General features: G+C 38.5%; 4 protein-coding genes across 4 annotated transcripts; 2 read left to right on the top strand and 2 right to left on the bottom strand.

Moving 5' to 3' along the window:
• The first annotated feature begins 617 nt into the window (after positions 1 to 617).
• On the top strand, positions 618 to 10,734 carry LOC105264825 (X-linked retinitis pigmentosa GTPase regulator). The gene is made up of 13 exons (XM_011301970.1): positions 618 to 692; positions 4,274 to 4,399; positions 5,410 to 5,502; positions 5,792 to 5,854; positions 6,486 to 6,809; positions 7,042 to 7,194; positions 7,974 to 8,138; positions 8,231 to 8,352; positions 8,445 to 8,525; positions 8,744 to 9,419; positions 9,697 to 9,954; positions 10,138 to 10,223; positions 10,293 to 10,734. Exons 1-13 carry the CDS (start codon positions 662 to 664, stop codon positions 10,314 to 10,316), a joined length of 2,202 nt encoding a protein of 733 aa, XP_011300272.1. The 5' UTR covers positions 618 to 661; the 3' UTR covers positions 10,317 to 10,734.
• Positions 10,735 to 10,819: 85 nt separating this feature from the next.
• Pus7 (pseudouridine synthase 7) lies at positions 10,820 to 14,980 on the top strand. Its single transcript, XM_011301969.1, has 5 exons — positions 10,820 to 11,452; positions 12,328 to 12,825; positions 12,958 to 14,167; positions 14,255 to 14,406; positions 14,558 to 14,980. The coding sequence occupies exons 1-5, from the start codon at positions 11,368 to 11,370 to the stop codon at positions 14,884 to 14,886; spliced, it is 2,274 nt and encodes a 757-aa protein (XP_011300271.1). The 5' UTR covers positions 10,820 to 11,367; the 3' UTR covers positions 14,887 to 14,980.
• LOC105264842 (zinc finger protein 239) lies at positions 14,981 to 15,666 on the bottom strand. Its single transcript, XM_011301990.1, has 3 exons — positions 15,532 to 15,666; positions 15,296 to 15,461; positions 14,981 to 15,214 (listed from the first exon to the last, which is right to left on the bottom strand). The coding sequence occupies exons 1-3, from the start codon at positions 15,664 to 15,666 to the stop codon at positions 15,045 to 15,047; spliced, it is 471 nt and encodes a 156-aa protein (XP_011300292.1). The 3' UTR covers positions 14,981 to 15,044.
• A 1,618-nt stretch (positions 15,667 to 17,284) lies between these two features.
• Ect3 (Ectoderm-expressed 3) lies at positions 17,285 to 21,773 on the bottom strand. The gene is made up of 6 exons (XM_011301967.1): positions 21,606 to 21,773; positions 21,005 to 21,174; positions 19,849 to 20,389; positions 19,162 to 19,452; positions 18,116 to 18,520; positions 17,285 to 17,873 (listed from the first exon to the last, which is right to left on the bottom strand). Exons 1-6 carry the CDS (start codon positions 21,678 to 21,680, stop codon positions 17,463 to 17,465), a joined length of 1,893 nt encoding a protein of 630 aa, XP_011300269.1. The 5' UTR covers positions 21,681 to 21,773; the 3' UTR covers positions 17,285 to 17,462.
• Between the last annotated feature and the right edge of the window lie 4,589 nt (positions 21,774 to 26,362).

Raw genomic sequence — 26,362 nt, 5'->3', positions numbered from 1 at the left:
AAAAAAAATTGTATAGAAGATGACTAGGTAATCCAATCCAATCAAAGTTTAACGTATCGCCTCTTAACTTCACGCACGTCGTGTGGAAAACGGGCCCTTATTCAGGCGGACTAAACGATTTCGAAAAATGAATTTTTTTGAAATACCTGCTTTTATAATTCACTTTTCGGAACCATTTCGTGGGCATAAAGTGGTTATTTTCCGTGCGACGTGCGTAAAGTGAATTCTCGAAATTTTTCCGTGGACTCACCTATATATAGTATATAGACTATTTTTGAAGCATTTTTCAAATATGGGAGTTACAAGCCGAGAAAAGAGGGTGCAAAGAGGGTGATTTGCGCGCGGAGCGTGCAGAAAAGCGCCCTGTTTTTACTTGTTTCATAAAACTACCTGTTTTCGCTTGCATCGTAATATACTTTGAACAGTGACGATGGAAATTGGTGAAAATTCAAGTGATTGGCAGGGGTGCGAGGGTTCGTGTCCAGTTGTGAGCGAAAGTGGCGAGCCATTCGTTTTGGAATTGATTTCCCCACCTTTCCACCCACTATATTGTTGCTTGGCAACGTCAACCGGTCAAAGTTACTACCACTCCAAAGTTACTACAACGGTGTGACAGTGCCGGCAGTTAGTCGACTGACTTTGGGCTCAGAAGGGTGTAAACATGGGCCTCCCCGACATTGACAACATACCGGGTAACAACACCATCACAACAATCAAATTCACCTTAACGCACTGCAAGCAAATTATTTTTCAAATTTCGATAAAATCATATCACTGGAATTCCCGCACTTGTCACTGAATTATTCACTCTCTTCTGCAAATAACCGGGTAGTTATGGCATCACACGTGACTGTTGTATTTTTCTTATACCCTGAATTATTCGATCAAGTATCAGCCCTTAGCACTTCAGTGTGGAGAACATTTTTGTAATGAAGTTAGAGCGTTCTTTGTAGCGGAAGTTATTTATTCCTGGTCGAAGGGGGAGAAAAAATACACAATGCTTGGTTTTTTTTTTTTTTTATTCTGTTCGTCAATAATCGACGTTTCATAAGCATTTTTCCATTTTCGAGAGAAACATTCATAAAATTCAGGGGAATTATTAAAACATGAAGGAAAGGAAATAAATATTAGAGTGTTTGCACTTACTCTTTTATTTTTCATTTTTTTGGTGATTTTTTTTTTTGAGAGTAAGAGCAAAATTTAATTACTCACTGGACGTTTGAATCGAATAGTAAATATTTAGGACCAGTTGGTGTCTATGGCTCAATAATAGACCGACGTAAGTGTAAAAAATCGGAATTCCATAAAAATAACGGAACACTAACTTTTGTTTAAACGTATTTTGTTGACTTTTACGATTTCCTGGGATTGAACTATAGATATTTGTTGGCATTTTACTCATTTTTTTCCGTTTTCCGGTAATAATTGCCGGACATTTACAGTAGCTGTAGTTTTTCACCGGAAATTTTCACTTTTTAAGGACGATTCCTTGAAATTCCGCCGAAACTTGAATGTGATAAAAATAAAAAACAAGAGCTGCAATAATATTCAGTCTCCGACTCTCCCATGCAAACTTTTTCATGAATGGTATTTTTTCGTGCGGATCGATCTGGGATCCGCTTGCACCGGGAGTTCGACGACCTACGGCAAGAGTTAATGTATTCCTGGCTGTAGAAGAGTTCCGAAATACCCCAATCACGCAGATTACAATATCGATGATTTACTCTCCAGTAAAATTTACACACCCCAAAAAAATCGGAAAAGCTGACAGTAGCCACCGATCCCCAATAAATCATTTTTTTCCGATTTGCGTTCCAGAAAAACTCTATTATGTTTTTTTAACAGCAGAATGTTTCGGAATTCTAATAAAAAATGCTAGAGAAAGCGTAGAACCAAAATCACCAAAAAACGTTCAAACGGAAATTCAATCGAATTTTTTCGGGAAAGCAGAAGGAAATCATAAATCGTCCATAGAACACTTTAGCAGTTTATCTGGGTTTTATGAATGTTTCATTAGAATATATTAATTCGTTTTGTAGATAAAAAAACATGGGGCGAATTAAAAAATCTCCGGGACATTTAAAGTCTTTCAAATGAAATTTTCTTCATATTCGGAATTGAGAATGAATATTCTTAATAAGTTCTATTTTTACTCAACTGACTTTAATCACGAATAACGTTGGGAAAATGTTGACCAGGTACTTTCACTCTCTGTGAACGTGTCACCGACATTTTCAAGAATGAATGGCCGATGAATAATGCAAAGCGCTCAACGTTTGAACTTTTGATAAGAACGCAGCGTAAATCCTCGAGGGGTTTCTGTATATCTGCAAATACACTCGTTTAAATTACATTAGTATGACCTTTTGTATGAAGAGGTGGCCCCTCCATCCCCTCGTCTAACCCTCGCCTGGCTAGACCTCAAAATACCCTGGGAGTTGATTCATGGGCATCCTCCCTCCTCAGACGATATGGTGATTTACATTTTAGAGGACCTTGGCTCGTACTTCTAACTCCTCACGCACTTCACCCTTTTTATTCCTCAACTTTTAACACTAAAATTTATGCTCGAATTCCCCCTCACTCTCACTCGATATCACAATTTATCTCCAAAAACTTCTACAAAACATTCCTAATTAAAAAAATAAAACGGTCATTTCTGAGGAAATACCAAAATAAATTTCGTCTCGCCCTTCATTATTACTGTAAATCAAGAATAATGAGTTGTTTTGATTAATTCATAATTAGGTCATTAGGTATTGTCTCAATTTTCTCCAACATCCTTGATATTTTTTTAATTTCATTTTTGTAAATAGATTGAACGAAATGAATGTATGCAAAAACAATAGTTGCTGATAAGGGTCAGGCACTGCCAAGTAATTGATTTTTCTGCGCGTATGTTGAGGATACGAAGAAATATTTTTTAACGATTTTTTAATAATCATTATGAGCGAGTCAATCCGCAGATTCAATTTGACCCAGAGTCAGCGTTAACCCCATCGTCCAATATTTTTCTCATTATTTTTTCCTTCTACTGCCCGACATTTCGTGGGCGTTTCGTGTCGACCAACGAGTCGAGATCACGAAACGATAATAAAAACACCGGGCTGACCTGGTCGGTGCTCCTTAAACCATAAAAAATCATAAAGTAGCCGGTTTACTCCCAGACTCCCATCAAACTCAAAAAAGATTTGGAGATTAGATCTTGTGGTAATATTTCTCTTCTCATTTCGATTTTTTTTTGCCAAGGTCAAGGGTGGAGGGAATTAATTAGGTGAGCAGCTGTGGTTGAGCAAAATTTTACTCTTTGGTTCGTGATGCATGCGACCACTGGAAGATAAGGGAGTGGAGAATTAATGGGCATTGGTGATTTTTTAAGGCACATTTGATGATCATTTAGAACACTGGTATCTCCGATCGCAGTCGTGTACTCAGTATTGATACTAATATTTGTGCTCAAAGAAACAATTACTTTTGACGATGAAGATGTCTTTAGTATAGGGAACATTGTTTTATCCCTTTTAAAATAATTAAATCCTCTGACGAAGAATGTGTTTTCACTACGAATGGACAAATTTAATAGAAAAACTCGGCGAACTCTATTTTTATTTATATACTCAAAGTTTCTATTTTTTTAAATTTCTTAGTAGGAAAAAGTAAAAAATAGACTGAACAGAATGTAAAAAAAATTGAGCGAAGGTTTAAATAAAATATCTAAATACAACAAATTATAGAAAAATCATATTTTATTAAGTTCCTTTAGAGTAATAGAAAGTTGAATCGAGATCCAGTATAATTTCCGAGCGAATTCGCTAAGTTGTTCAATTGAATGCGTTTCTAAAAAAGTTTTTACATTGAAGCAGGAGAGTATCTCAATTCAACAAATCCGTTCATTGATTCTAGAAAATTGATTCTCAATAAAAAAAAAAGTCAGTTCTTGATTCCACAAATTTTATAACCATTGTGAGAAAGCTTTTTCCTGGCGATAGAAAACTTTTTCACAAATGAAATTTTTCTTCTCACCGCTAATAAACTGTATCTACAATCGCGAAACTTTTTCACTGTATCAAAAGATCGTTTTTTTTTTCTCCGAGTTTACCCTGTTGAATCGATGAAGCGGACATAGGCCAATGACACTTCGGCCCTCACCCACGTGAATGTCCGCCCCAGGTGCATCACATGTGATCCTTCCACCTCTGTAAAACGCCATCAATAATGATAACCTGCAACTCATATGTACAAAGACCACTAAAAACATTCATTTTTATTGCAGACACAGGTGCGGTGTTTACACTAGGTCGTAGTCGTTTCGCGGATAACGTAGCCTCGCATTTTTTTATCCGAAAGGATCCGGTGATCAGCATAGCCTGCGGGGACGAGCACTCGGCCGTTGTGTGCCGTGAGTATTCCATCACAGTCTGATTTTCATAATTTTCATAATTTTCATAATTTCATCATCGAAATTCACATTTGAGCAACGAGGGAGGATGGAGAGTGTAACGTATCGATTCGTACTCCACTCGGTGAATGATTTATCATATAATCAATAACCGGACGTATGGCTATCCTTTGAGCCCTTCTCGCACGTGTTACCTACATTTTTCGCCACAACATCACATATTACGTCTGGAATTGGATCAATAGAGCATTGTGTACTATGAAAGAAGAAGGAAAAAACTCGCTGGGTTTTATGAGTGGATTATTCAGGACTTCTTTACTATTATAGTTGAATAATTTGTCTATTTAAATTCGGTGGATTCCGAAATTCTTAATGATCCTATTTTAATCATCGGCGTCATACCAATTATCTCTCATTGGAAACATTATTCTGGTATTATTTTTCCACTTTCTAAATTCTATAGAAAGGAATCATAATCAAAAATCATATAAATATCTATTAAAAAAACGTTTGCTTAATTGATTGATTAATCTATAAGTTTTCTACAAATATTTCCACCCAAACTCGATTAAAAGTTGAAAAAACAACTTAAAGATCCTTAATGACTTGCGCACCTCGGAATACACCCCCGTCGGCAAATATTTTGATGGCAAACTTTACGATAAGAGGCGAGGGGTGAAGGAGAATGGTTTGACCTCCGAGGATCGAGCCATCAAATGATTTACAGCAGCTGCAGCTAGTTTCACTCATGATAGCCCTCCAGAAAGCCTCAGCCTGGACACAAAGGATAGCCACTCTGTCCCAGCGAAAATCGATGTGATACACACGCCAGGGGATGGCAGAATGAACTCCTTCGAACCCTTGGTCTCTTACTTTGCAATTTGTGGAGAGTCGTAAAGGCTTTATTTGACTCTGGGACAGTAACCATTATATCGGTGATGGGCGTGGGGATAAACTCGAGCCAAATTAAAAGGCGCTGATTTTCTTATTTTTTGTTTCATATATCCAAGAGAGTGGAAGGTTATTCGTCTTCGGGAGCAATGATTGGGGTCAACTGGGTCTCGGCCACAAAAATCACGTCAGCAAGCCTTCGTGCGTGAAAAGTTGGTAATCGAGATGGTTCGGGGGCAATTTCCTTCCAGAAATTGTCCATTCTTGTCAAGGGGTGTGCAACTGAAATATTCAGTGGCTCAATCATCGCTTTAATTTCGTTTGATAAAGAGATTCCTTCATTATGTTTCTTAATTCAGTGAATTACACTAGAAATCGACTAATTGTCGATTTTTTATATATTTCCACTTGATTATCAAAGTTGCCGACCTCTTGTTTTTTGGGAATGTGTTATCTGGTGGAAATGGGAAGTCTAATGCATGATGGTTGGGGTTTTTGCAGGTCTCAAACCAGAGAAAGTATCACACGTCGCATGCGGGAGGGCTCATACATTAATATGTACAGGTGAGACACTTGAGATTATGTCATCAACCGTTGCTCAGTTGCGTAATCTGAGGTGATAAGGAGGGCTGGGGAAAAATCGACTATTTAATTCTCTGACGTTTACCAAGGTAGCCGTTGCTTCACTTGAACACACGCAATCTCCAAACATGAGTGATAAGGCGATTCAATTAACTGCGGGTCTCATCACTCTAGCAATTTACGTTTTGTACACATAGAAACGATTACTCGTTTTCAAGAATTTCTACGAATTCTATTTTTCAAAATTTCTGAGTGTATTTCTGACTTTAGGGCTCCCTGAAATCGGACGATGATCCCAATTTTTTCAAACTGATTTTAACATTTCTCTGAATTTCCTTAACATTTATTGGTTCCATAGAATTTCTCAATAACTCAATAAATTATTCCCAAGTTAATAATTAATCATTGAACAATAATTTATCCTAAGACGAAGGTAATTCCTTGGAAAAAGAAGTATACTTGAATCCCGTATAAATTTGATATTTAAATGAATAATAGAGTATGCTCTAGTCAAGTGTTTTCTTCGCTCATTTTCTTCGCTGAGTGGATGGAATCATCGAAATTGAGTAAATTAACACGAATGGTGTGCGAATAATTAATTCATCTACTCCAGACGGACAGAAGATATTTGCATGCGGAAGCGACCAGGAGTCTCAATTGGGAAGAGGTCAACAGACTGTGGGAGATAGCTCGAGCTCACCAATTATGATTTACGACTGTGGTCTTGCTGGACCCAGGGTGGTGCAAATTGCTGCTGGATCCCAGCACTCTCTCGTATTGACCAGCGACGGTGGAGTTCTCGCCTGGGGTAGCAATTTGGAGGGACAGCTGGGGCTACATGGCGTTTCCGGTCTCATTAATACACCTACCAGGCTCCATATACCGGAGCCAGTCAAGCAAATCAGCGCCGGTTACTATCACTCGGCCTTTCTTACAGGTCAGTGGGTTCAATTCAGATTCATATATTTTCGAACGAAAAATCTTGAGGAAACCCAAGAGCCAGATGGAGAGACAATTCCTGGAGAGCTCAAATGATCGAATGAGAGGGAACTTGCGTCAATAATTATTATTTTTATATTATGATTTTAACCATTCTTGATTTATAATTCGCAGTATCTGAATCGCTGCAGATTGATCTGATTTGAATCATAAACTCAAGATTTTTGCAGAGAGTGGAGCAGTTTATGTCTGTGGTGAAGCGGAGAGTGGAAAACTGGGAATTGTCCTGGACTTTAGGACGCAGTTGGCCCCCAAGCAGATGTCGTTATCCGTGAAAGCTGCTCACGTCGCCTGTGGGGGACATCACACCCTCGTTTTTGGAGGTAATAAAACACCTTCATATAAGAAAACTTCTTCAATAAGTTGCGCTGGAGAAACAAACGACTTCATGTCACGAAATAATTCTCGAAATCAGCAAATTTATTGATATATTCAGGTCATGACGAGTTTCAGAAGGGAAAATAGTAAAACCGTGTAATAAAATTTTTTAGTGGAATTCTTATAAAATTTTTTTAGGGAACGTACGTGTTTGGATCAAATTTTTGCATAGTAGAATTCGTGGAAATTTTTATTACATCGGACTCGCCTTGTAGTGCAGGGAATTTCGTCGAATTTCAGAATTTAAAATGTCACCGAAAAATCAATAGAAACTGTAAATTCCCGGTATTATTCGCGGAAAATTAAGCGATATTCGTGAAAATTTTGTATAATTCGCATTCATGGAAAATTACTCTTGGGATATCAAGTAAAATAAGTGGAAATGTTTAGCAAAGAATTTACATGAAATTTATCTGTAGAATGTTGGTGAGAAAACCGGAACGCTTTGAATATTCAACAAAATTCTAATTTCCCAGTCCATAAACTTAATGGCAATGAAAACTATTGAACATTCTGAAAATTGGTTTCCTGAAGATTGAATTTGTTTAAAATTAAACTGAATTGAGTGCTTCATTTTCATACATACAGTAAACTTTCATGGATCATTTAATCTCAAAGTTAATTAGACCTTTAAAAAATTTTCGAGTGTCTGAAAATTCTCAAAATTTTTAACGATGTAGTAGTCAAGACACTAGAATTCAAAAAAATTATGGTTTGCAATTAGACGACGGCAAAATCTACTGCACTGGAAGCAATGCCAGTGGTCAATTAGGAATGGGCACGAGTGTAACCGAAATTCAGACCCCGAAGCCGCTGGAAGCTGGTGCACTAGAGGACGAGAAAATCGTAAAAGTTGTTTGCGGTGAGAGTCACATTGCTGTTCTCACAGGTGAGAGTCACAAATGCCGCTCGATTTCTCAACTCCCAGGAGTCATTAATAAAGCTCGCATGTAATGCATCATGATTATGGTTTTTCCAAAGGCTCTGGCAAAATTTTTACGTGCGGCGATGGTAGACATGGGAAACTGGGTCTCGAGGAGAACGAGAACAACGTGCACGAGTTGACATATGCTATCAAGTATCAGGAGCTCTTTGTCACAAATGTAATTTTCACGTTCATTTGATCGTATGTGAAGATAGTATAAATCGATTCGGCGCTTTATGGTGGAGTTTTTTTATTCGTTGGTATTAACAGGTTGCATGCGGCGGGTGCCATACGATCTTGGTGGGACGAAGGAGAGAAACTGAAAACGGGGATGATGAATCCAAGCAAATGGTGAGGTACATTCATTTTTACGTAGAATGTAATCACCACACGCATAGAATCGCCCTGATTTTGTTTGTGTTTACAAGCAGTGTAAGTCCTGAGCACAAAATTCCCCGCCACGCGAAGGTTTGAGCATGTCCCCGGGCTCCCCCACGGGTGCAAAATTGTCAAGTACTTGAAATATTCTCGCAATATACTTTTATTTGGAATTGTTTCGTTATTCACAGAAAATTAATGCTCTACCTCCACTGAAAGTCCCGACATCGCGGATTCAAAACGAAAGTCCCATAGCGAAGCCTGATGGCCCTAACATCGGTAGCAACGAGGAGAACGATAACGAGACCGAATCAACACCAGAGAAAAACGAGCACGACAATGTTGGGGTGGCTGATCCCCCAGAGAACGACGTGGACAAGCCGGAGTCCCCTAAGAAATCGGTGGATTACGGCGAGTCTGAGGAGATAAAAGTCAAAGAAGACGAGATGAGTAACGAAAAAAATCAAACTACAGTCGAACCTGAATTTTCTGAAGAAAGGAACAGTCCAGAGGACAGCTCAAAGGGCATGGAGAAACCCGAGGGAGTCAAGAGGCCGAAGTCTTCCGTGTCGCGGGTCAGTCGAGTCGAGGATAAAACGATCGAGGGCGATGGCGACGAGGCGAAGGATGACGGCGAAAAAATCAGTGAGGAAAGTCAGAACGGTGCAGAAATGAAAAAAGAAGAACCAGAGTCTCCGCCACTTCCGGTTCCGCCGCCGAAGCCCCCGCGGCAGAAGACCGGAAGCGCAGGGAGTGGATCCTCCGGGGACATGTCGAGAAAGAGCTCGGGGAAAGTATCGAGCTTGGGAGGTGCCGAGCTGGAAGAAGAGGAAAAAAAAGAGAACAACGCCGAAAGGAATTCTCGTGGTAAATCTCATTATTCAAAAATTGGTGGATGCAAAAATTTTATTTTGGAGGAAGTTAATTTCCCCTTAGAAAAGTTATCATCAGACCCCTGGGGGTGATATTTTTCCTTTCATTTTTTCACTACTAATTTATGAGGATTATGTGTGTCATTCTAATATCATTTATAATATAGATATATACGATATTAACAATTGGTTGATGATTGTGGAATCGATTGTGGAAAAGAAATCACTTTCCTCTCTTCATTATCATTTTTCCGGGTTCTTTCTCTCAGTAGAGGAGAACGAGACGGCGTCCAGAAAGAAATCAGCGAGCAGTGAAAATAGTCAATCCGGGAAATCGAAGGCCGAATCCAACGAAACTGTACCCATGGAGGAGACTATCCAGAGCACCATCGAGAAAATAGGGAATGAGGTGGCGGATAAGGTGGACATGGTGGAGGCAAAAGCTCTGGAGACTGTCGTTGCTATTGAGGAGAAGATTGGGATTGCCACCGACGACGCAGACGTCGTGCAATCACCTGTTTCTCGAGGAGGTAATCTCGATTTTGCTGATACGAAGAATATTTGAGGGGTGGCTTGCACTGATAGAAAAAAAAGCTTTTTGGCAGGGACGATTTATTTGAAACAAGACTAGAATTTCCTGTAAATTGAAAAACTTAGGAATTCACCCGATAAATCCAGATGGATTGATATTGAACCAGATGTTCCTTTTTCAGGAAAAATATCGAAATTATTCCACCTTAGGCGACAAGAAGTGGAGAATGGGAATAAATTAAGCAGCCCGCAACATACGAAAGCTAAAGTAAATTTGAAAATTGCCTCTATTTGTCTCCTATGAACACCAGAAATCACGAATATTAATTATTTTCAGTCGAAAACCTGCAGTATCCTGTGATCGATTAAGACTACTACGAGTCAAGTCCAGCGATTTGCCGATTATATTTTTTATAAATAAATAAACCAACTAGAAATACGGACGCTGTGTTCGGGACCAAGGACGATCACCAGCGAAATTCGTTCGAACCACTGAAATGAATAGAATAATCAACTTGCCACACTCGAAAAAATTTCATGGAAAAATGACATGAATCTACTATTCGGTATGATTCAATTTACCGAAATATTTTCTGTATACATTCTTAACCATGGAATTGGTTCTCTTCTTCGATTTGAAAACCACACTCAAACAGAAATTCGCGGAACTACTGCAGAAAATATTGAATAGTAAAATTATACTTAGAAAATATATGAAGGAAATTGAACTCATTTCAACCTATTTTTTTTCTAAATGTCTAGCCCTTTCGCTAGAAATTCCAGTGGGATTCGATTAAAATTGAACAGCATATAAAAAATTCTATTAATTTTTGTATTAATTCTATTGCAAAGTTCGTTAAAAAAAAAGGAATTGAAGGAAAAAAAAGGTAGGTTGTCTTGAATTTTCTCACAGAATGGCACATTAAATATGAAAGTTTTTCCATAGAATTTGAACGAGTGAAATTTTCTCCCTCATCCATCTCTAAATAAAATACCAGAATTCCATTATTAGACGTGCGTTATCGAGTTATTGTATTCCGGCTGTTACCAGTGTGATATAGTGTGCAAGCATTATACCTGATATAAGAAAATAAAAATAAAGGAGAAATCTCATCGAAAATTCGAGTCTGAATATTGGATTCGATCAATAAAATTCCTTACCCGGTGTGAAAATGTAAACAGAGTCCTTTGTGTTCAATTTTCGAAGGTCTATTCATTGGAATTTTTTTGTCGACACATGCCGTTGGGAGTTGGACGCCGGTAGACATAACCTCAGAAAACGTTTGTCTGCTCATTCCAACAGTTGCTGAGGTGCCTCTTCCAGGACAACAGGTGACGATTAATAATTGGTACAGGAGATTTTTCAATTGTTAGGGAAATTGTTGCGGTTGTTGACAATTGTTAATTTGGCCATGGCTGAGAATGAGAACAGCTCACGACGGAAGAGGAGAAATTTTCACAGAGGTGGTGGCAGAGGCAGGGGAGGCTACAGACAAGGTGAATATCAACGAATAATGGTTCAATTGATTTTTTAAAATTTATTGTTATTGGATTTTATTCTTGTGGGGTGGATTTTATCCTGTTTTTGATAGATTCTGGAAAATTTTATAATGAAAAGACGAGGGATTTTCATGTAGTAACACCTATTTATGCCTCAAAGTCTAGAGACATTTTTAGTTATACCGAGTAAAAGAGAGCATTGCATTTTGGAATTTTCCTGTCTCAATTGGAGTTTATTTGGGTTTTTACGATTTTTGGACGCTGGAAATTTTTCTGGAATTTTTTAGAGGATAGATTTGGATTTGATTGTTTACGAGGATTAAAAAAATTTGATTAATAATGTTTTTGATTTTCTTCCTGAAATTGAGAATGTAAGGGTTTGTTTAGGATGGAAAATACGATCTTATTTACTTGTGGAAATGTCGATTGATTTGATGATGATGTCATGAAAATTTCTGGGAAGTCTGGCGTTCTGTTGATGGAATACGTGTTTTCATGAATTTAATTCTGTAACCTGAGGATCTATTTTTCTTCGTACTTAAGAATATTTTGATTTCGTTTGATATGTAATTATGAGAATTTTATGTAGGAAAATTAATATCCCCACCAATAAATTTTCCAATTTTATTTGACGACTCAATCTTTCAGTTATTTTCAACAATTAAACTTTAGTTAAAGAATTCGAGATAATGTCAGCTAGGTTGTTAATGTCCGATGTTGTTTGTTCGAAAGTTCGTTAAAGAGCGTCTCTGGTCAGCAGTTCGTCCAGGGTGTGAGGTCTGCCTCAAAAACCCTTCGTCTATGGAGTTATTGAAAATAAATCTATAAGCATTAACGTAAAAATAAAGTAACAGCTGTTATGTTCTCTTGAGGTGGACATCGTGGAGGTTATCATGACAAACCCTTCCACAAACGCCCGGGGATGCAGCACTACCACAACCAGAAGCGTACAAAATTCGAGGTGACACAACGCTTGAAAGAAGTGGATATCGGTGTCACTGAGTTCGTGGGAACCCACGAGCGTATCAACGGAATAGTCAAGGAACGATTCAATGATTTCCATGTACACGAGATCAACAACGATGGGGAGCGTTCCCAACTGACCAGCCAGGAAATTCCAGCCCCGCCTGAGAATACCCTGGATATGAATGAATTGAAAAAGAACCTACCTCAGGACACACTCGCCAAGATCGAGTCGCTCTCCAAGGCTGATGCTAACATTAAATCCGTAGAGATCGATGTCACTGACATGGATAAGGAACAGCGGAAGATGTTGCATAGTATTGGGAAGACGATTCCTTCGATCGTCAGTCAGACCATCGAAAAGAACGAGAAGAAACTTCTGGTGCTTGCTCATAGCAAGAAAACTGGTGAGGAAATGAGAAAATTCAATTCAATTAATTTGAGGTCACTTTATTTATTTTCGAATTTTTAAATAGCCCTAAATAAAAAAATTCATAAAATTCTCTCATTAATCAGACAAATAACTTCTCTCCCAAAAGACAAGTTCTACAAATTCGATCGTCCGGAGTGGTCGTACCCAGGGAATTTCTGTCATTTCGTCCTGCACAAAGTGAACATGGACACGATGGACGCCCTGAATCTCTTGGGGATGCACCTGCGATTGAAGCCCAACTCATTCACCTATGCGGGAACGAAGGATCGTCGAGCGAGAACAACACAGTGGATCTGCCTGAGGCGAGTGCATCCCTCGAGCATCCTGGAGGCTGGAAAACGAGTGCGTGGGGCCTTTGTAGGAAACTTCAAATTTGCAGAGGAGCCCCTGAGACTGGGACAGCTGAAGGGCAACCACTTCACAATTGCCTTGAGGAACGTGACTGCTACTGACGCGGAAATCGATACAGCCTTGACGAGCCTACGAGATAATGGATTCGTGAATTACTATGGGCTCCAGCGTTTTGGAACAGTAGCCACAGTTCCCACCCATAAGATTGGAAAGGCACTGCTGCAGGGTGAGTGGAACACAGCCATTGATTTAATTCTGCAGCCAAGGAGTGGAGAGTTTCCAGATATGGCAGAGGCGAGGGAGATCTACGCCAAAACGAAGGATGCCAAAGCAGCTTTGAGCAAGATCCAGAGGCAGGACAAGATCGAGGCTAAATTGTTGAAGGGAATCGTTAACTCTGGGCCAACAAATCCCCATGGGGCCCTCGATGCACTCCCCAGAAACGTCAGGACGATGTACATTCACGCTTATCAGAGTTTCGTGTGGAATCACCTCGTGTCCAAAAGGCTCAAGGAACTTGGAAATAAACCTATTGTTGGGGATCTTGTCTATGAGAAAAGAGACACTGCTGACAGCACCGAGGTCGCTGAGACTGGAGAGGATTCTGCTGAGCAGGGAGAAGAGAAGGAGAAGGACAAGATTCGGAAAGAAGCTGAGTCTACCGAACCGGTTGAGGCACCAGAGGATGGACCTGCAGGGGCTGTCCAGAACGAGCCTAATGTTGAGAAGATGGAGGTGGTTGAGAAAAAAGCAGAGAAGTCGGAGGACGAGCCCATCGAGAAGGACTATTATCCTGTGCCACCTGTCAAGATGCTCACTGAGGAGGATCTCGACAGCTATACTCTTGCTGATATTGTCATGCCACAGCCAGGCTGGCGTGTAACTTATCCTTCATATGCTAAGGAGTGGTACGAAGAGTTTTTGGCTAAGGATGGACTGACGACAGACCTTCGACAGAAAAATCAGTGAGTGGAGACTTTTTGTTTATTTTAATAGGTCAGTTACTGGGGGGAATTTTTTAAGGTTCCCGATTTTTCTTTTTTTTTTTTAAGGAAATATTCACTTGGGGGACAGTATAGGAAGGTCCTACAGCTTCCAGAAAATGTGTCCTGGAGGATAGTCCATTACAATGATATTCAGGCTGACCTCGTGCTGGCTGATATTGATAAGATGAGGCATCACGAGCTGCCCAAGGATGTTCCAGGTAAATGAGTACTCGACTATTATATTATATATATATTATATATATTGTTTTCAAATCATAAAACTTCGTTTTTCGGGAAGATTTGGCTAAAGCTCATTGAAGTGATTTGCATGGATTCATAACATGCAATTCCTTTTTATTGAATGTACAGAGGGAAAATACAAAGCATTAATCCTGGAGATGACTCTGAGTTCATCGACGTACGCCACAATGGCCCTTCGTGAAATTCTGAAGCACGATACCGCAGCCGATACTCAGGCTGCCCAATCAGCTGCTCATCATGCACAGGACGAGAAGGACAAGCAGCTGGAGGCAGAGGAGAAGGCGAAGCTGAACGGTGACGAGGAGGTTAAACCCCCCTCTGAGGAGGAAGCTAACGGAGACGAGAGTGTTGCTGATGAAGCAAACGACAAGATGGAGATTGTTGAAGAAACAGTAGCTGAGCCAGCTGATACCCACGCTGATTCTGATAAGAACTAGTTAGATAGTTGAGAAATAAATAAAATAATTTTGCGTTATTCCATCTTTTATAAATCTCTGTCTCTTTTTCTATAAATTTAAATCGTTAAACAAATCAATTGGCTATCGTTTTTATTGCACTTCTCACCTAATCCAGTGTTGAAAACATTTTTTCATTTTCATTTAAACCATAAATTCCATGGTAGAAGATTTTTTGTGGAATTGATGAGAGAATGGGATCTCTCGTGGGTGTGGAGATCCCCCATCGATGAAAAGTGCTCCAGGCAAAGCTTGCAGGTGTATTTTGGAGCACCCTCAACAGCAAATGCTGAGTCTATTGACGTACCCACTGTTAAATTGTTATTTCTTCAAAAAACAAATATTGAATTTACAGATCTATTTTCGGGGTGAGTGATAAGTGATTATTTACCACTGTGCGCTTCCAGGTGATGATAGAAAGCCCCAGGTTTGCAAAAACCTCGCGCGCAGACTGGACATTTCAATGGCCAGTTGCCAGTGTGAGAGTAACTGTGTGCTCGCAGATCTCCAGGAGTCGGGAACGACCTCTCACAGTGGTTGCATTTATGTGGCTTCTCCTGACGATTAATTTTATTAAGCTCTCGACTGGTCTTGTGTTTCACAAGAGGTAATCATCTATATAGTCACCTTGTTATGGGTCATTCGGTGGTAGTAGAGATTAGAAGAGGCTGTGAACCGTTTTCCGCAGATGGAGCACTCGTGTGGGCGTTCACCAGTGTGAATTCGCACGTGAGTGTTCAGGGAACTGCTTGTGCTGAACATTTTCCCACAAAATGAACATCCATGAGGCTTTTCGCCTGGTAAATATCAAAGGACAATCAAAGAATTGAAGAGTAATAAAAAATTTGAAAAATACAATAGTAATATATTTTTATACAACTATATAATATATATAAAGATATATATTGTACGTAAATGAATAAATATTCGAATTCTATGAATATTTTTTTTTTTAATTAATCAATGAAATTTAAAAAAAGACCACATGCATAGATCGTTCGAACATTCATAATTTATTTATTTTTTAAAGAATTTATAAATAAATAAACAGAAGTATATAATATATAAAATTATTGTTTAATCTCCTCAAATATATTTTCAGAGCATTTTTCACCGTCGATGCACTTGTTTAATATATTCTCTTCATCTATTTTTCGCCATTGCTTACGTCAAGTAACGGTAGTACTTGAAATGATGTCTGAATAGACTAGCCTTATTTTTTGTAAATACCGATACATTTTTTATTCCTTTTTCTTTTTGTGTATTACATACCTGTATGCGTCCGCATGTGTCTCTTCAGCAAAGAAGGTCGATCAAAATACTTTCCGCACGCGATACAAGTTAATTTTTTTTCTCCGATTCGTAATTCCCTGGTCCCCCGGAAACTGAGATCCAGGGGTGCCTCTTGCTCCCAAGTCACAACCCTAGACATCTTCCCACAACGTGATCCCTTCGAAAAGCGTGAACTACTGATAACTGGCGGACATTAAAAACCGTCGAAAGCCCTTGGATCGAAAAAAAAAATCGGTATCGCGCATGCCAGGGGCGGTTTTTCTTAATTCCCCGCTTAACAGTAGGCGGATACCATAGGGGGATGATCGACAGGCAGTGAATAACACCTTCATAAACAGGCTGATGGGTCCTTCACACTTTTAACTCAATGTTAATCGTCTTCAGAACGGATATCCCGTTGCGACGATCTCATTTGTCACCTGGGGATATTACTCTATTCATACTATTCGTTTCTATAAACCAAATTCTGCGTTATCACTGAGGCGATATTGTCCACAGCAATTTTTACGTCGTCATGCTTCATCATTTTTGTATTTTTAAAATGGTATGGAGAGGGAGAAGTCCTGGGAGTAGAATAGACACATAAACACTCGGTTTTCAGGGAAGAAAAAATCATTGATCTTTTTGTTGTGCCTCACAATTGAGAAATAACATTCGATCTCAACGCACAATATTATACAACAGTTCAATTTATTGTCATCTTTACCCTTCGTTTTGCGCAGTTAACAGCTCGCAGAAGTGAATATTAATCCTCAAAATGTGTGGAATGGAAAGAATAAACCTAAATTAAATATGATCTGAAGAAAATGAATACTTTCATTAATATTTAAAAACCGGGATGCTTGGCAGGCGGACGCCATTTTGTCGGCATATGCCCTCATTCTATCGTAAGCGGTTTTCAAGATGTTGGTTTCCCCTCATATTTTTAAACAATTATTAATTTCCTTCATCTTCTTTAGATTGTTCTCAGCTGATTCCACCCTATTATTGAGAAATGACTAATTTTTTTCAGTCGTTTTACAGATAATGCTGTCCCGTTTTGGCCGAGAACTTTACGAACTCTTCTTCTCTGTAAAAGCATTTGCGATTTTTTTTATCGATTTATTTTTTCAAATTGTGTGATACATGTATTATAAATGCTCCATAGAATGGATGTACAAAAATATTATAAGATAATTCTCAACTGTTCTACGCTATTAAAGTATGTTTCTGATTCTACCACATTAAAATAATATGAAATACTTATTAAATGAAAAAAAGGGAGATCAGACTCTCATGCGGGATCTTCCTAAATTGGGGGCCCCTTGGAAGACCATGCGGACAGCAGGGGGAACGTATTCATACTCAATGACAATGAGTTCGTTAACTCCGGTCTTGAGCCAGGCCCCGGGTACATAAAGAGTGACTTGGGGTCCAGCCTTCGGCCAGTATCGTCCGAGGTTGTGGCCGTTTATGTAAGCCACCCCCTTCCCCCATCCCGCTGTGCTGAGGTAGGTGTCTAGGGGTTGTCCGGTCACATCGAACAACCCTCGTAGAATGAACGGACCTCTTACTTGACTTCCAGAAGTGAATGTCGTCGCCGAAAAGTTCCTCACTGTCTGCACAACGTCCAGGGGAAAAGCACTCACGTTGAACTTCTTCAAGGGTTTGTTATCAATTTCCGCATTGAACATACCCTAAAATAATTTCGTTAACAATGAATTGTTTCATTTTCAGCGTTAGATTTTTAATACCGTGGAGGGATGGGTTATGGGACGTGGACGCGTTAGTGGATCCACGTCGACAGTCAAACTGTTACGCTAATCACTTTTTTACTAAATTTGTTTAATAAAGAGTGACGCATGAAACTGATTATTTATTAGATTACGAATCCAATAATATTTTGGTGTGAATTTTTATTCAATGATCTTTCAATTACCTTGAAATCCTCAACGAGATTCCCGAAATTGAGGTGCCCCTGACTCTCTACGAGTACCTGAATCCTCTTAGCGTAGGGGTTGGGAAGAGGGAGGCTCTTGATCTTGAGGGTTCGACTAAGGGTTCCCACCAGGTAATCGTCAAGGTAGACGAGGGCTCTGTCCGCGACGTCAGCTCTGAAAATCGCAGGGTCTTTTAAACCAGCCGGGAGTTCAGCCTCGTACAGTACGACTCCAGTCGGGAGATCCAACTCCTCGAAGGTCGGAGCTTTCTCGAAAAGGGCAACTCTCGCTGCCAGGGTTCTCGCTTGACGATCAAAAAGACTGGTGACAGGTTGCAGCCCAACGACTCCGTAATGACCCTTCGGTGCTACCACAGGCAACGGTAAATCTGGCATCGGAAGATACTGTAAAAAATACTAGGGTAATCATCGCCTTCCAATTTCTACCAAAATTCTCAATTTGTTAAATCAAATTATCTGGAGTCCGAACAATGAATAATACAAAAACTTGATAAATCGATAATTATGGAGTTTTGCTTCCGAATGGAAGCTTTGTAATCGATCATTTTTTTGATTATCCAATTTTGCCTGAAAATTATAGAAAATGTTATAAAGCGTGAAAACACGAAGCTTCACGTGAATGTATGTGCGGGTTTTTCGATGTTCAGAAAAAAAAGAATCTATAAAAAGGAGTAAAATTCAAACAAAAAATCTGAAATTTTCTGAAATAATGAGTATTACTTGGGAGCATATCTGAGAAAAATTTCAGATCGATCGGTCGAGCATTTTTTGAGATATACCAATTTCCACAAAAGTATTTTTTTCGAATCTCAATCTCAAATCGCAAAAACTACTTGTTCAATTGAAACCTCCTTTTATTAAAATTAATAATCAGTCTGATTCGAAGAATCCTATCCACAAGATACGGCAATTGATTTGAGTAAATATTACTTCATTGTGGTTCATGAAGATTAAAAAATGTATCCTATCTAATCATGAAGAAAATCAAAAGATTTTAATCTGAATGGTTGGTGCATTATCTGTACCTGAGAGAGTGCATCACGAAGCGCAAAATACTTATCGGTGGGATCGCCAGCTTCGGTCAAAGGTGCATCGTAATCGTAAGAAGTTATTTGCGGGGAGTATTGGGCCCCACCATTAGCTCCAGCGGTGAAACCAAAGTTCGTTCCGCCGTACATCATGTAGAGGTTCATGGAGGCGTTTAAGTTCAACATTTCTTTGAGGGTTTTAATGAATGCTGCGGTGGAGACTCGCTGGAAGGGTTCGTCCCAGTGGGTCAACCATCCGGTGTAGTATTCAGAGTTTACTAGAGGACCCTGAGACCATTTGAAACATCAGGAGACCATTTTTTAATTCTCATTGATAATTATAATTTATAATTCATACATTTATAATACAAGGTATTCCCCGAGGAAAAATTCAGAAGTCTCTCCGTTTCTATTAATTATTATTGTAATTATTGTGTTAAATCTAATGACTATGAGATTGTTAAGGAAAAAATCGTTGAAAATTTTCCACATCTGATGAACATCCAATAAAAATATGAAAACTCACTTCCAGATTCCCCTGATATTTTCCGTTTCCATGAATTTTTCCTCGTAAATCGAATTTTCAATTGTAAAAATTGTTCTCCTGAGATTTTTTCTAAATGTAACAATGAGTTTTCTCTGTAGTTCTTTATTGGGAATTAGAAAAAAATTGTGAGGAATTACATTTGGCTGATACTGGCGCATTGCGCCGAAGGCATTTGTGATGTTTGCTGCAGCCCCGAAGTCAACTGTGGCATAAGCCCCTGAGACAACTCCGCACCGAAGATAATTAGTGCCGGATCCGTCGGTTGTGTACAAGAGGGCCTTGCTCCCGACGTAACGGATGATTATGTCCCGAAGGCCTTCTCTGTACTTAATATCACAAGCGGGAAAGCTTCCGTACTCATTTTCAATTTGCACCATGATGATGGGTCCGCCGTTGCCCCTGAGCAGCGGTTCCACCCGGACCAACAACTGCTGGAAGTACGTCTTGACGTACTCCATGTAACGAGGGTCATTCGTCCGCATCTTTATATCCGGTACCTGGGTCATCAGCCAGGGTGGCAAACCACCCAGGTCACGCTCAGCACAAATATATGGACCCGGTCGCAGAAGCACCAGGAGATCCTCCTCCTGAGCAATTTTAAGGAATTCTACAATATCCGCTTCACCGTCCCATTTCCAAACGTCCGGTCTTGGCTGGTGCAGGCTCCACTCGACGTAACTATTTTCATTTTCAGGATTAAGAGTAGCAAAAAGGTACATGGTTATTTCGAGTCTCAAAATCGTCACTCAGTCTTCATAATTTTTTTTTTTCAGAAAATTTTAGTCATGGATAATTTGAGAAAAATGTATTGCTTTCGGAGTTAAAAATAATTAGTTGGCCGAGCCTATTCCATCGGAGATATTTAGACGTTCGTTTTTTTTTTCTATTTTTTCATTTCGAGGTAGCAAAACAATTTTCCACAGAGTTATCTGTGGGGGGACGGTGGGCAGTTACAAAATTCTTATGGAAAAATTATTTAAAAAATCGGAAATGACCACGAATTGGGAGCGAAATGGCAAAATTTCGATTTTAAATTATCCGTTTATTCTTTTTTTGTAAAAATTGACCATTGTATACACGTCCAGAAAAGGAGTGCATGTTTCAGCTTGAAAAAACACATTTTCTATAGACTTGATTTTTTTAATTAAATTTATAATATATAGCACATTCAATTTCTTTTAAAACTTTATTATCATATTATACGATACCTGAACAAAAGAAAATGCTGACAGAAGAAGTTACGTGAATTTTTTAAGCAGAAAAAAAAGAATTATGAGCTATTAAAAGACTCACGTGGAAACGGCGTTGAGACCCGCTGCTCGCATTTTTCTCAATCTGTCTCGCCAATAGACCTTGGGGGTCCGAAAGTAATGGAAACTTCCGGAAACGTAACGGAAAGGCTTTCCATCCAGTAAAAATTGATTATTTTCATAATCAACCTCGAAACCATGAACCGTTGTATTCTGGAATGCAGAAGTTTGTTATAGAACGTTACGGCAATATTCAATCGCTCTAGTTACACAACAATTATTTTAGCTGGAAATTTCCTCATTGAGAATGGAAAACTTCTCCGAGTTGTTCTTTAGCTGTAGATTAAAGTAAGTAATAATTCAGTAACCATTTACATTATTTTCTATCGCTCAAATTAATATCATTATTCAATGCGCTTTTCTAAGTTTTACTGGATAGACTAATTTTGAATAATTCAACAGTGCAGTGATAAAATGTGATAAGCCGAATTGATAATTCGATTGATTATCATTTTATCGCAACGGTGACATTAATTCAAAGTGGCAGCCAATGAAATTAGTTGATTTATTTTTAAGTGAATTGTTTGGGAGGCGTAATAATAATTTTTTCTTTATTAAATCGTAATGAAATAATTCATACGTACATTCGATGGAGGTTGATCCACAAATTTCATCGCTGTGGTCAATGCGACCGTGAGTAGTAGAAGGAGCTTCCACATTATCCTCCCACGTAAATCACCTCTGGCTGATCCTTAAAAACCGTTAAATGCTGTCTTTTCGAATCGATCGACGATGAGACACTGCAGTCGAGAATCGATAGAGCGGCTACTGAAATATCGCGATGACACTTGAAGCGTGGGGGTCGTATCTGGAGGGGTCAGTTGCCATTAATCTGGGTCGATATCAATCGCAGAAAATAATCAATACTTCAGAGGATTGGATTTGATGCATCGACAGATGCACCGACTCGATGAGATTGGAATTTTTTTTAATCATCAATTAATCATCAAAATAACAAATTTGTTTTCTATGGTCATCTGGGTATTTTCGTGAGTAAATAATCAGAAAATAATTGGATAAATCGAATGAATATGGATTAACATGATGAGATATGAATAATGATTTTTTTGCGCCCGGTGCTCCATTTTTTTCACCTGAAAAAATTAATGCCTTTATTTGTTTACAGAGAACCTTTTAGGGAATATTTCGATAATTTTGGAGCTCATGTGGTAATTCTTCGATTATTCTGTCTCTTGCCTATATATATATAATATAAAGTTGTTGAATCGAGTTCCCACTGATTGAAATCAACAGATTGAATTATTCTGTCTTTTTCAAATATCTTTTCTCATTTTCTGAATATAGACTTCCTCTCGAGGTGTCATTTTAACAACTGAAATTTGAATCGGGAAATATTCGAGAATTTCCTCGAGGTATTATAAGTCAATATTGTTAATGGAATTTCATAATAATAAACTAATGAATTCGGTATGGATGTGAAAAAAGCGGCAATTAATCTACAGTCGTTCGATCAGGGAATTCCAGAGAATTTTGTAGAAGGGGAAGGTAGAAGTTGTTTTCTGTGAGGGATAAAGAAGTATTGAACTTGCTTACAAATGGTACCGAGACTTCTGCTCGATTGATAACAGCGTGGGTCGATAACGAGCCAGTGATCATACCCGGACTTTATTCGTGCCAGTAGTAATTAGTCTCATCCGGTAATAAAGTGAATATCTTGGCACTCCGGGGGAATCCGCAATAATCCGGCCAAAATCCGAAGATTACTCAATTAAATTCATTACCTCATTATTGCTTGATCAAGACGGACGACTCTCTACTAAAGTCCGGGGAAAAATAGCATCACGAATTCAGCGAGATCTCAGGGTTAATGACAGGATGTGAAAAATGCGGTTAATGAAAAATTACTTCCTCCGACATAATCACGGAATATTGACGCACCACCGGAAACATTCGAGGGCGCATCTCAAGTCCGATTAATCTCCTCCTCTTATCGTGTCAAAAGCCGTCCGTTTTTCCCTCGTATTATCCAAATTTTTTATCTCTTCGAAAAGACTCTATTCTAAGAACTGATCCTATCTTTTTCCTCAAAATAATTACCGCCTATTCTTAATTGGATAATTCGTGATTATCAACTCCTACTTCTTCATTGATAACTCATTGAGTGATTACCAATTTGCTGAAACTATTAATTATCACAGAAATAATTGGTCATTTTTTGTAATTATTCTTGATAGCTACTGGAGTTGAACAATTCAATCGAGTTGTCAATTTTTATTATTGCAATTATGCTTATTAGTTTAGAAATATTTTATTCGTAAACGGCATGGAGGTGCTATTCACTCGAATTTTTTGGAGTTTTTCCTTCAAAACAATTAGTAATTATTACTAAGCTGGTACATAATGATTTTCCGAGACAATTATTATAAACGTAATGATTCATTTTCGTACGAAATTCTTGATTGCTACACTAGTCAAATAATTTAAAAGAGTTATCAATTCCAATTATTACAATGAAACTGATTGAAAAAAGAAAAGTGTGTATATCGTATATCAATACAATTTTCTTAAATTTTTCCTTAGGAATAAAATCCTTGGCGTATCAGTGATGACTGTAGCCTGAAGATAAAACTCATTGAGAACTAAAATACTTCTGATGCGAGTGCATTCCCGCTGCTTCAATAATGGAGATACAAAATATTCCACTAGGGCGATAAATGTTATGAAACTGGATCATCGAAACGAAAATTTCCACCGAGAGACTAAGGACCTGTCACCGTTATCTCGGCGCATCCCCGACGCATTCATCACATCGGAATGAAAAAGATCGATAATTTTTTCATTTTCCTGGAAAGTAGATCGAAATACGTGGGGCTGAGAGATGATTAATCACTCAGTTCAGCTACAATACTGGAATTACGCTGTTAAAGCTCATATCCTACTTAACTTGGAATCATCGGGAAACTTTTCAGTTATGATGTATTTGTCACAGTCGGTTGATGAAATATTACGAGGAACTCCATTACTGCATTATTCTGCGCTTCTTGGGAATACATAATCCTAACGAAATGTGATACCATATTAGTCTCTAGTGTGCAATTCAATTGATGGGAGACTTCGAGGGCTTCCCGCGAGGAACGCTAATTAGACGAAACGAACAGAGGAAAATGATCCCGACAGCTGCTGCTTATCAGTCGCTGGGTCCACTGCCGTAAACAAATTTGCTGCAATCAAGCCACTTATGGATAAACACTCGTTAATAAGGAAGTTAGTAAGCATAAGAATAACAGAGAAGTTTTCTTGATATGAGTGAAAAAGGGCACTTTTTGCATACTTGGTTTGTAAGAAGCTTTTTCCGTACTGCATCTCATGATTTATTGCCTGGGAATTGGTACTACATACTTTCCGAACTGGAGAAACCTGAAAATCACTCCGGAAATGTATTGCCCGGGCTTTTAGGACATCTAATCTAATCACTTTTCTCACGGGTATGGAAATGTGTGGGGAGTGGAGTCTGGCGGACGTGGAGCGTGCGTAAAATGCCACTTTCCACACCATACGTCGAACCATTATTATTGAATTGGAATAAACAATGGATAAGGCTGAGTAAAACTTGCGCGAAAAATTGTAATTTTTCATCAGTATTATCCAATTTTGACTCCAATTTTCGGTAATAATCCCTAAATATCATGTAATGTCCTATAAAAAAATTCTTTAAAAGGTTCGGATAATTGTTATTATTTCTGTCCGCATGTATATTTCAGGAATTGAGGAATTGGTTTTATTATATGTTCATCAACAGGGGATCAAACAAGTGTTATCACTCCCACAGTGATCAATTCCCCTGAAATGTCGTTTTACCTCGTGATTTCGTCGCTCCACCCTTTAGCGGATAGAGAATCAGGAAACAATCTCGGCTGCAATCTGTAAACAACTTGAAGAACCTCCTGGGAGTACTATCGTAATTTCTGGAGGAATATTCTGCTCAGGTAGAAAGCTCCCAGAGGAGAAGAGTGGGTGAAAAAATGGAGTGAATCTCCGCTCTTTATATTTTTATCTGACTAATGCGAACTTATCCGCTTACTTGAAATCCGCTGGGTGTCGAGAAGTTTATCAGATAAGTGATCTACAAATATTTCATCGCATTCAAGCGTTCATACATCCATTTTCCCCGTTTATCCCTTTTTCATGTCGGTGAATGTTAACAGCAGCTCATGACATTCATAACCGCTCCTCTTCCTCAACTACAATTAAGAAGCTATCATTATACCTGAGAATATTCTCCGATCACTACAGAAGGCACGATGAATCACGGTCGTTAAATATTCTCTGTACTCCATATTTTGTCTGACGCGTAACACTCCTAAATCTGAAACTATCAATTATTACGTTTGTCGAAACAATTTGAATGCTTACATAAATTAATTAATGACTCTGCCTGTTTACATCATTTTATTTTTTTTACATTTTTGAGAAGAAAATTCAAATAAAAAAGTAATTGCATTTTAACAACATTATTTAGTGCATTAAAAAACGAATGAAGTACTCCGGTAATAGGGGAGTAATTCATTGATTAGTTTCCTTTTACCAGTAATTGACGGAAAAATAATTTTGAGAATTATCTTTTTTTTATATTATATGGAGTTGGTTTAATGCGAATATAAAAGTTACATTTCATTTAATGTATATTTTTAAACCATACACATTCGGAAATATCCCGAAACTATATATATGCAGAAATATATGTCAATTACATTCGAGATATATTTAAGATATAATTCCAGCAGAAAAACTATATTTCAGTGTTAATTTTTTGATGACATCTTTCTTTCATCTGAGATGATTTCAGGATAGAGAAATTACAAGAGAGTTTCTAAATTAAAAGGCAATATTACAGGATAAATTTTTGGTGAACTTTTGAGTAAGTTTACGTTTGAACGTACATAAGACATGACGGGTAATTTCATAAATCGATTGGTACGTGTCTGCCTTGGATAGCAAATGCCGACCCCTTCTCACTGATGCATTTTACGTCGATTCACGGCAAGTGAGTCCTTCGAGGCGCCTTTCCACATTCCCTTCCCAACTTTGACGAACGTGTGCAGTAAAATTCATGTCTGCCACTGAATATCGAGGATACCGTGTTTATTGCATCTTGCCACTCCGAGATTCTGAGAACTTGTTTATTGAAAGGAGGAAAACACAGTGAAAAAATCCGCGGAATAAAAAAATATATATTCCAACAATTTCATTAGCTCGAGGTTAATTGAACAAATGGCGTAAATTCTCTGTTATTTGCGCGTGAGTTTATCCTGCGGATGTCTTCGTCATTAATTGAAGTGATTAATTAATGTGGTTATTACAGATATGTCCGTTGCGCTTG

The sequence above is a fragment of the Fopius arisanus genome, unplaced genomic scaffold, assembly GCF_000806365.1.
Source record: "Fopius arisanus strain USDA-PBARC FA_bdor unplaced genomic scaffold, ASM80636v1 scaffold00025, whole genome shotgun sequence".
Taxonomy (NCBI): domain Eukaryota; kingdom Metazoa; phylum Arthropoda; class Insecta; order Hymenoptera; family Braconidae; genus Fopius; species Fopius arisanus.
This window is presented reverse-complemented; position numbering and strand designations above follow the sequence as displayed.